Raw genomic sequence first — 10,057 nt, 5'->3', positions numbered from 1 at the left:
GATGTTAATTAATATGTAATTGCAATCCTGTTGTTAGACTTGGCAATGGTGGAATTTCCTGGTTGAGTGATAGGCTGGTGAATTGCTGATACAGCCTCCCCCATCCTTGGCAAAAGCCTAGGTTTTCAGAGCAAAGTTGAGAAGAAATCTTTGGTTGATCTTTAGCAGTTACAATTTAATGTGTAACTGCTCCGTGGATAAGTGCACTTGGCAGTGCTAAGAAGTATCTGCATGGTTTTAAAAAGGCCAGGATAGGTTTGTGGCTAGGGACCTAGATGACCTTCCAGGAGCAAGCCCTGTCAGTTTTCTGCTGTGTTGTGCTTCTTATCCTTGTCATGAAAATATTGTTTGAATGCAGTGATGTTTTTATTTTTTTTCACCAGTTTAGAATTTTTTTAATGTAAATGGAGAAAATGGAAATACTGCCTGGAGGAAACCTTCACATGAAAAAAAAAAAAAAAGTCTTAGTTTTTTCTAGAAGAGTAAGGAAAAGATCTCTTGGAAGATTTGCTTTTAATAACGCTTCTGAAGAAGAATACAATCTCTAAGAAAAACAGAGCTTATTTTCTGCGTAGTGTACTTAATACACATTATAACGTATCCAGCGAGAAGAATGAGTAACAAAATGAAAAATGAAAGAGCAAGGCAAGTTTTAAAATGCTGAAGTGATTTGTAGAGGCTTAGTTGAAGAGTGCCATGTATTTAAGGAGGAACAGCTGACAAGTCTGTATTGATATGGGGGATAGCCCTGGCCTGTGTCCAGGACCTTGCACTTGACCTTGTTGAGCTTCATGAGTTCTTCCCTCCATTTATTTCTATACGTAAACTATTTGTTGTATTAGGTGCTACTTTTGGTAACCAGGCAGCTATACTGAGTCCAATAAAAAGAAGATTTATAGAATAGAACTTTGCTCTGAGGAATGTAGTTGTGTTATAGAAAGTAGATTGTTACTTGTATGTTATCAAACACAGGGAAGAGGGCAATGCATGTGTGAAAGCGTAGAAGCAAGTCTTATAAAAATAGGTGCTTTGAGTTCTGCAAGCTAGCTCTTGCTCCGTCTTCCAATTGTGCTTTTCCTCTTTGTTGACAGCTTGTTATATTTGTACGGGTGTAGCATCAGCACTGCATTCACATTTCATTTGAGAAATATAAGAACACGATCCTGTTTCTTTAATCTGCTGTCTTGATTTCAAAGCCCAGGAGGTATGTTCGTACCTGTTCCACTGAAATGAAATAGTGTACTCTACTCTCCACTCCGTTTTTTGTTCTGTAAGGCAGGCTCAGTGTTTATTTTCTGGCAGATCCCAGATGCAGAACTTGGCGTACTGGCACACAAAACTTGGACTTTGCCTTTTTCAGTTTGAAGAGGCTGGTTGTGTGCTTCTGTTTGGTTTAGTGTTTTAACTAATGTGCAAGTGCTTTTTGTTTGGTTAAGCAGTCTTAAACTCATTAATCATAAAATGGAATAAGAGCTAGCAATAGCAATAACTCCTGTAACTTGCCTTTTTAATGTAAAAGACCATCAGGAGTGAAAATATTTCACAGCAAGGCTGGAATGAATGTAATTCACGTAATGCCATCCCTGTGAAGATTGGAAGCATAATAGTAGTTAATTTTTTTTTTTTAATTTGACTTTCCTTGTGATGGAGTAGGGAGGAGTAAAGAAGTAGTTGCCAGTAGAAGTTATTTTCATGTCAAATCTTTTGGTAAATGGGTAGAAATTGATACAAACATTAACTCTGTAGCCTGTTAGAAAGGCGTCATTTCACCATTTTCTGTTACTCTGGATGTGTTTGTTTTTGATACGGTACATGCCTAGGCCATCACCTAGGAAGGCCTTTGCTCTTGTGTAGAATTCTAGGCTCTGCCAGTGAGATGGAAACTGCAGGACGGGAGCCTAAACCAGTGGTACCGTTAACCTCCCCTCGGTCATAAGTTCCTCTCATTTTATCTGTATGGACTTGTTCTAAAGATATGTCAGTGGTAAGTGGTAAATGAACCTTGATTTATAGACATGGTGACCACAGGTAACCCAAAACTGCTTTAAGTGACTTTTTAATTGTATGTTACAGTGAGAGGTGCTAAGTATCTGCAACTCATTGACTGTGCCATTGCCATCACCTCTGTTATGTGGTAGTTAAAATACAAAGTAATTGCATGAGTGACTTTTACTGTGGATTGTTCAGTCCTTTGACAGAAAGCATCTTGTTATTTTAATCTGTGAATTTAATCTGCTTTTTTGTCACGAGACTTGTTGTAATTCATTGTTAATTGGGGTTTTTTGTTGTGTTAGCTGCTTCTTGAGATAGTATTGGATGCTTGGGGGTTTTTGGATGCTGATTTCTTTTTTTCAGGTTTTCTCTGATATTCATTTGAAGTTTCAGAAATTTAAGGAAATTAATATAATAAAAAGGCAGCTGCAGTGACTGTTAGAAAATCTTTCTTAGTAATTGAGGCTGAATTAATTGAATATAATGCAGAATACTGTATAGTTTGGGCTACTGAAACAACTTTCAATGTAATTGATGCAGGATAAATGCACAGTCAAAAGAAATTTGGATCATTTCTGCATGGTGTGAAATGTTGGGAGTGCCTGGATCTGTGGAGTTACTCCTCCTCTGTTGTTCTTGGAGATGGTATTAGGCCGTGCTTGCTGGAAGGATCTCCGTAATACGCATTATGACTCCAGCCGTCTTTGGAAAATGTCTCAAGACAGTCTCTAGTCTCTGAGTTTAACTAACGAGTATTTAAAATACAGTAGTCACAGTTCCTTATAGAATTCTCTTTTTTTAGTATTTTAGATACCGCAAACTCGAGTAATCCTGTCAGATTTTGAGACCGCCTACAAACTCAAGAATAGGATAAATTCATAAACTAATCCTTAATTGTACATAAGATTCAGTTACTGCAGATATTTAGAGCTGAGAAGCTCAGCAGTTTATACCATCAGATCTTTAAAAGACAAAATCTCAAGGGTAAAGAAAGTCCTGTAATCATATTTTTGTTGCTCCTGTAATAAATTTTGATTAATATAAGCGAGTTTTGTTAAGAACGGATAGGGTAAAATAAAATATAAATGGTAGTTTTACTGTTTCTTAAGTCAAATTGATTATGTTCCTTTTGGCCTAATATCTTTCATCTGCAGACATTAGAATTTACCAGTATTCAGGAGGGAGAGTGTAGGGACAATATAAAAATAAAATGTAAAATATAAAATTTTAGTCTGTGGTGGAGAAGTTACTAAGGGAGATGAAAATCTGCAAGTCAGAAATTATTCATTTTGTCTGAATGAATATTATGAAATGGAAATATGTGGTTTTCCACTTTTTAAAAAAATGTGCTTCCTTTGAACAGGTATTTATCAGACGTTGCCCAGTATGATACTTTGAGCTGAAGGTGTTACTTCCTGTATAGGTTGTTTTGTTTTGTTTTCTGAGTCTGTAAAACCTTTCCCGGATCCTCTTCTAAGGAGAACAGCTCTTCACATAGTGTCCATCTGCATTTTATCCGCCTGTGTGTGCTGAAGTTGAATGTTGCATTGCTGTAGATACCCTCTTGACTTACTGCATGTTGACTTCCCATATAGACCTGCCTTTGACCTCCTTCCCTGCCTGCTTTATTGCTGCCTGTAGGGTGTGTCTACATGGTACACTGAATAATACTGCAGAAGCAGCTTACTTTTTTTTTTTTTACCTGGTCTATAAAAGAAACAAATAATGAGCCTACTCACCAAGTTAGCGGGTGTGATAGTCTGCACCACAGTTAATGAGTTGCAGGTGCTTAGTGCCTCTCACTGTAAGATACAAAGTTACTGAGTTGATGTGGCCACTCAGCTTGCAGTCTTTGAATTAGCAAACCTAAACTGATTTTTGGAACAGATGCATCCTGCAGAGCACCAAGTAGTCTGTCCAAATTTGTAACTCTGTACAGGAAATGCATTGGGAACTTCCATATCATTATTCCTTTAAGACAACAGTGTGGGCTGTTACTGAAGTCAGTAGTTCATTTAGCATACGAGTGCACAGTCTGTTGCAGGGAGGGTAGCAGGAACTCGGCTAGAAGAGAGCAATTACACCTCTGGTAGTAATCTGTAAATCTAAACCTGCTCTCAAACTGCAGGTGAAGACAGTTCAACTGTTTGAAGTTCAGTACTTGTCTCCTTTTCCAGATCCAGTCCCCAATTTGCACTGAGTTCTATGAACTGATATGCAGCTCTTTTAAAAGAAAGGAAGAGGGACCAGGAGAGCTGATAAGACATTATGTGTGCTCAGTAGAGGGTGGTTATTTATTAGCATACGTAAGTTTCAGGACTCTGTACTTCCTGCTCTGTGAACCAACTATTTGTAAGCACACCATGAAACTTGACACACTTGTTCTCTACAAGCCTGACTTGCTGACCACCGACAGGATGACTTTTAACAAATACCCTTATTTCAGCTATCACACTGGACACTTTAAGTCCATTTTCTGTGAATTTTGTAAAGTCTAAAACTACTTTAATGAATTATGGTAAAGAAGTATTTTCCACTACTGGCACCTTTTTGAAACACATTGGGGAAGTTCCCATTTTTATCATGCTTACTAATGAAGACAAGACTATAGTTCAAGATAATATTGTGGTATGTATTCCTTATGGCTTTGCTGATGGCCTTATTAAACTGAGCGCTTGTTGGTATGTTTTAATGCTGAATGCTTTGATACTTGCTCATAAGCAAGGTATTAGTGATTTACTTTTAAAATTACATTTTAAACTACTTAGTAAATAGATGGTTGTATTTCAGCAAGACATTTGTGAATTTTCTGGCATTGTGACTGATTTTGAAGGTTAAGGAATTAATCTCTGAGAATTTTGAACATTTCTAAAACCCTTTGTCACTTCACAGGCTCACAGAATGCAGAAATTTGGGTCCAGGTTCAGGAGAGATGTGTGTTCCCATTATCTGTATTTTGTTCAGAAGCATTTTGAAAACTGAAAACCAGAAAGTTTAAAAACTTATTTATCTGTAAGTCTGCTTTCATGAAATTTAGTATTGTTCATCTTAACTATGTATTGATCTTTGCGTTTCCAGATTGTCGGGTCTCAATACTAAAAAATGTAAAGGAAAAGATGGAAGAAATTGTTTGTGTGAGCTGGCTCACATAAATGTGCATTTTTCAATGTCAGTTTTCTCCAGTAGCATAGGCAGACCTTTTCATTAAGTTCAGTTCTGTGTTTTCTCTCAGGGGATTTTTTTTTTTCTTTTTTCTGCCTCTACCTTCTTTATGCTGCTGGTATTTCTGCAGAGAGTATGTCTGCCTTGCATGTCCCCTCTTCAACCCTCAGAGGAAACTGTTTTTCTGTTTCTCCTCCTTGTTCTCAGCTCTAGAAACACATTCTTAAAATATGTTCCTCTTTGACTAACTGATCTCCGTTTTGTTTTTGGGGATGTGTAATTACACAGTTAACATCCTCGCGTAAAGGGTTATTCCACCAGACCCTCCTGTGCAAAAAGTTAGCAAATCTTGAATGCTGTCTGCAGCTTTCTTCTCCTTCATGCTTTACGTTTCTGTCTGATTTATATTGTCCAATACAGTTGCATCTTTAGTATTTGTTTCTTCAGGAAGTTCAATGTTCATACAAAAGTATTTTCTCTTAAGATTCCTTAGAGGAGATCCTCAGTTTCTTCATTATGGCATCTTTTTCTTCCTCCTTTACCAATATGCTTTTACAAATATTTTTACAGCCATATGATTCTTGAGGTAAGCAATTTTGTTCTGTATGATACAAATATGCACTTCATATCTCTCTGTCTGTTGGCAGTTCATATTTGTTTGCAAGTTACTGCAGTGTCTCTCCAAGTATCCATGCCATATAGGTGTTAATTTGACTTTGTATACTTGACTGGAGAAAATCTGTTAATGCTTAGAGACAAGATAAAGGCAAGTCAGAAATATTTTAATAGCACAGCTCTCCAGATCTCTGAAAAAATAAGTGAAATTCGTCATGAAATGCATCCTGAGCTAGAGAAATGCAATCATCAAGAAACAGCTTCAATTTCAGCAACAAATATTTAGAGGTACCAGCACTTCCTTCAGCAGTGTGTACAAAACTAGATAGTTAACAAGTCAAAACTTGTGTACCTGTAGGTGTAAAACATGCCTAGGGACACCTCTGGCATATGCATCCAATAAGTACTGCTTATGCTGTCTCTAGACTTCTAGAAGTGCTCTTCTAAAAGAACCACATTAATTTTCTTGACTTGTTACTGTTTGTGTTTTACTTGAAAATATATTTGTTAGCTTTTCATTAACCAATTTGATTTTACTTTGGCATTATAAAACACTGCTCTGTTTTTTGAATATGTGGGCAATGAAGGCAGTAGTAGTTAATTTTTTCTAGAAAGCATTAATTTCTGTGCATATGGAAATCCTTCATACTCAACATGAAGAGTAGCAGAAAATTATATAATATTCTGAATATCAGCGATGCAATTTTTTTTCTTTGTAATGTATTGGGCTTGCCGAATGGGAATTGCTTTCTCTGTTAGTCTTCTGCACTAAGTTAATGCTTTAATTGGTGACAACGGGCAAAGAAAACTATGTCAGCGTGGTGAAAGTTCATGGCAGAGAGGAGGATGATACAGCTTTACTAATGTGAAGACTTGTGGTAGTCAGTGCATTCTGAGAAAGTGGGTGCAGTCACCTAATCATCTATATTCAGCTAATTTTTATGAGCAGGAGAATCAGTAGGACAGGTTAGTGCTCTCTCCCCTGCAGCTCCTCCATCCCGTGGCTTCCTGTCCAACCCTGCTTTCCCACAACTCTCCTTTTCCTTCAGCGTCAGGCATACCTCTCCTTTTCATTTAAAGCAGTCCAACCCTCACCCGGTCTTAAGATGGCACTGTGTCATCTGGCAAGGCAGAAACTGCAATCTGAAAAACTTTGGGAGAGGTGGAAGAATGAGATCTCTTCATTCTGGAAATAGCTCATTGCAGCAGGGGTAGGGGGCATGCTGCAGTACCACAGTGTGGGGCTTTTTCACATTGAAAATACCTTCTGAGCCTTCACGTACATAAAGAAATGCATGATTGACTTAACTTGGGAGATTTATTTTGTGAAGCCAGTAATTGGAAAGCTAATTATCAGTTAATAGTCCTTATTTTACTTTGTTATTAATACAGAGAAAAATATTTCATTTTATTTCTCTATTAGTTGTCATTCTCATATTCTGATCTGCATCCCCATTTGTAATCACGTATTTGGAAAACATTTTCCAAGTGCTGATCTCCTTTTTTCTTTTTAAATATCAGATTAGGATTGTTGTTTTCCTTTGGTTGAGCTCCCTGGATAACTTTTTTTTAATATGCGGATTCCTAACGGAAACATCTCTCTGCAATACTACCTTTTAAGCCTGGGTTTGTTTTGTTGGTGTTTTTTTCTGTTTCAGGAAGAAGAAAGTCAAGAAATGTCTGCCAATTTAAAATACCTTTCCTTGAGCATCCTGGTTTTTCAGACCACAAGCTTAGTCTTGACCATGCGTTATTCTCGGACACTGAAAGAAGAAGGACCTCGTTACTTATCCTCTACTGCAGTAGTTATTGCTGAACTTCTGAAGATTTTGGCCTGTATTCTGTTGGTCTACAAAGACAGCAGTACGTGTCAAAGTTTGCACCAAGTAATTTTGCTAATTAATATGCTGTATTGTAGTGATAACTGCAAAGCAGCCATGTGAGTACAGGCATACGACAAAGTATTTCCCTTCTTGTGTAAGATAGCCTTGGAAAGACACTTCGCTCCTCAACACACGATAGAAGATATTGTATATTTGCTGAAGAGAGTTCTCTTTAAAGAATGGGGATACTGCGGAGTGCAAAAATAAATTTTTTACTAACAGCTTGAAGTGTGTGTTTGCTCAGATGTTTTACAAAATGCATATGTAGAAGTAGGAAAAAAATGAAAATCTTTAAGTGTGTCCAAAGCATGAATGATCATTTAGAAGCCTATAATAAAAGAGCAGATGCAGAAGGGAGGAAGCAAATTCATTACTACAGGAAGAAGCACAGTTTTAAGTGGAAAAAAAAAATCAGATTTGCTCTAGTTCTTATTTTGTACATTTTATACTGAATTTGTCCAGTTCCTTGACATATATATTTGATCTTCAGCAGCTTAAAATTATCATTGTATATGCATAAATATTGATAACTCTGTAGGCTCCTAAATGTGCATTTTTAGGTGATACTCTTCAGTGTGTCATCTTCAAATATTGGTATAGTTTCAATAAGTTATACTTTAAGTATTTTGAATAATTGTTCTAGTTCTGATATTCCATGCTACAGGTAGACACTTTGCAGCCTTTTTTTCTTACATACATGCTCATGAAAGTCAAACAAACGTAGTATTTTGAGGTCTTGATAGTAATGATAGCTGTAAAAAGGGGGCAACAATCTTTAAGAATAGAACATCACTAGCTCTCTTTTTTGTTTTTTCTTTCCTCTCCTTTTAATTAATGTCTCTTTCTTTTATTCTTTTTCTAGAGTGCAATTTGCGGACTCTGAACAGAGTGCTACATGATGAAATCCTTAATAAACCCATGGAAACTCTTAAACTTGCTATTCCTTCAGGAATTTATACTCTTCAGAATAACTTGCTCTATGTAGCATTGTCAAACCTAGATGCAGCCACATACCAGGTATTGTGCATTTGGATTTCTCTGTGTTTCAAAAAACCCCCATGAATTATGCTGTAGTAACTGTTTCTGGGTTCTTCTAGGTGACATATCAACTGAAAATTCTTACCACAGCATTGTTTTCTGTGTCCATGTTGAGCAAGAAATTAGGTGTATACCAGTGGCTTTCATTACTAATATTGATGACAGGAGTGGCATTTGTGCAGGTAAATATTAACAGGCAGTTTGCATTTATTTAATGTGTTTATTCAAGGAACTTGGATTTCTATACTGTTTATACAGCTTTCTGATTCTACCAGCTGCACACAAAGACCAGAGCATGGTCAGGAACTACGGATCACAACTGGCCAGGGCTAGGGGACAGCACAAATGGTTCAAAGGCAGAAGATAACACCTCTTTTGTGTCCCAGCGCTCTACTGTAGAATGTGACAGGGCCTTTGGAGAAACCTGCAAATAACAGTGCTAGCAATATTTATTGGCGCACTTCTTCACATATTAGGGATTCACAGGTCAGATCTTCTGTGCCAGCACAGTCCTGCTGTTCACCATGTGATATGGTTTCATCATGGCAAATTTACTTGAACTTTTCCAAGAGGCAAACTTGACCTCTATTCTAAAGGTAAAGGAGTTTGTAGTTTTTGGAGAGCAGGATCGTGGGATAAGAGACTATTTTAAGAATTTTTAACAGATTTTAGCATAACCTAGAAATTTTTATTTTAAAACGTATGGTTTTGAAAAAAACTCTGATTATTAAATTTCAAAGAATTTTCAAATTTTAATTATTAGAAATGAGAACAAAACATTCTGATAGTAGTTAACAGACTCTTCAGTATGTTTCTGTCTATGGCATTGCATTTTATTCTGTTAGCATTAGATATATTGCAGGATTTAACTTCATAAATTTCAGGTTGTTTTAGTCGTCAGCATAATCACTGAAGAGGGACACATGCAAAAGACAGTTCATCACATCTTACAGACAGCTGGTGTAAGTGGTTTTATAAGTGTGCTTACATTTGTAAGGTGACTAACTTGTCGAGTGGCAAAAGTTGGTGTCTGTGAGTGACCGTGATAAATCATGCCAGAATTCAGAAACAGTTCCGGGTTATGAAACGTAAATTCTGGACCTGTTTAAATTGATGGGTATTCTCCCAGTTCATGCACAATTTTACTCCTTACAAATATGTAGAAAGAAAAATTATGGCTTTGCAGTCCTTCAAAAGAATTTATGGTACAAAATACAAAACTTTACAAGCATGTGATTGTCTGCATTTAGTAACTGTTACTGTTGCCAGAAAAAAAAAAAAAAAAACCTTGCATTTTATAGATGCTCATGACTTGATTTTATCAGTGAATTTTGTATAACTGTTTTTACATCCAGTGGCCTTCAGAC

At 36.8% G+C, this 10,057-nt stretch overlaps 1 protein-coding gene across 2 annotated transcripts in view; it reads left to right on the top strand.

The window, feature by feature from the left end:
• Positions 1-613: 613 nt before the first annotated feature.
• SLC35A3 (solute carrier family 35 (UDP-N-acetylglucosamine (UDP-GlcNAc) transporter), member A3) overlaps positions 614-10,057 on the top strand; it is a 16,272-nt gene continuing 6,828 nt past the window's right edge. The window contains exons 1-5 of one of the 2 annotated variants that reach the window (XM_010084149.1): positions 614-649; positions 7,428-7,632; positions 8,515-8,669; positions 8,750-8,872; positions 10,046-10,057. The exon at positions 10,046-10,057 is cut by the window's right edge and continues 163 nt beyond it. In XM_010084149.1, coding sequence (XP_010082451.1) covers positions 614-649; positions 7,428-7,632; positions 8,515-8,669; positions 8,750-8,872; positions 10,046-10,057 — 531 coding nt within the window. Of the gene's footprint in view, positions 650-7,427; positions 7,633-8,514; positions 8,670-8,749; positions 8,873-10,045 lie in introns of those variants that run through there. The other variant, XM_010084150.1, reaches the window with a different exon arrangement.

This window comes from Pterocles gutturalis, unplaced genomic scaffold (assembly GCF_000699245.1).
Source record: "Pterocles gutturalis isolate BGI_N339 unplaced genomic scaffold, ASM69924v1 scaffold29825, whole genome shotgun sequence".
In the NCBI taxonomy this organism is placed as follows: Eukaryota; Metazoa; Chordata; class Aves; order Pterocliformes; family Pteroclidae; genus Pterocles; species Pterocles gutturalis.
The sequence above is the reverse complement of the archived record's forward strand: the minus strand, read 5'-3'. Positions and strand labels throughout refer to the sequence as shown.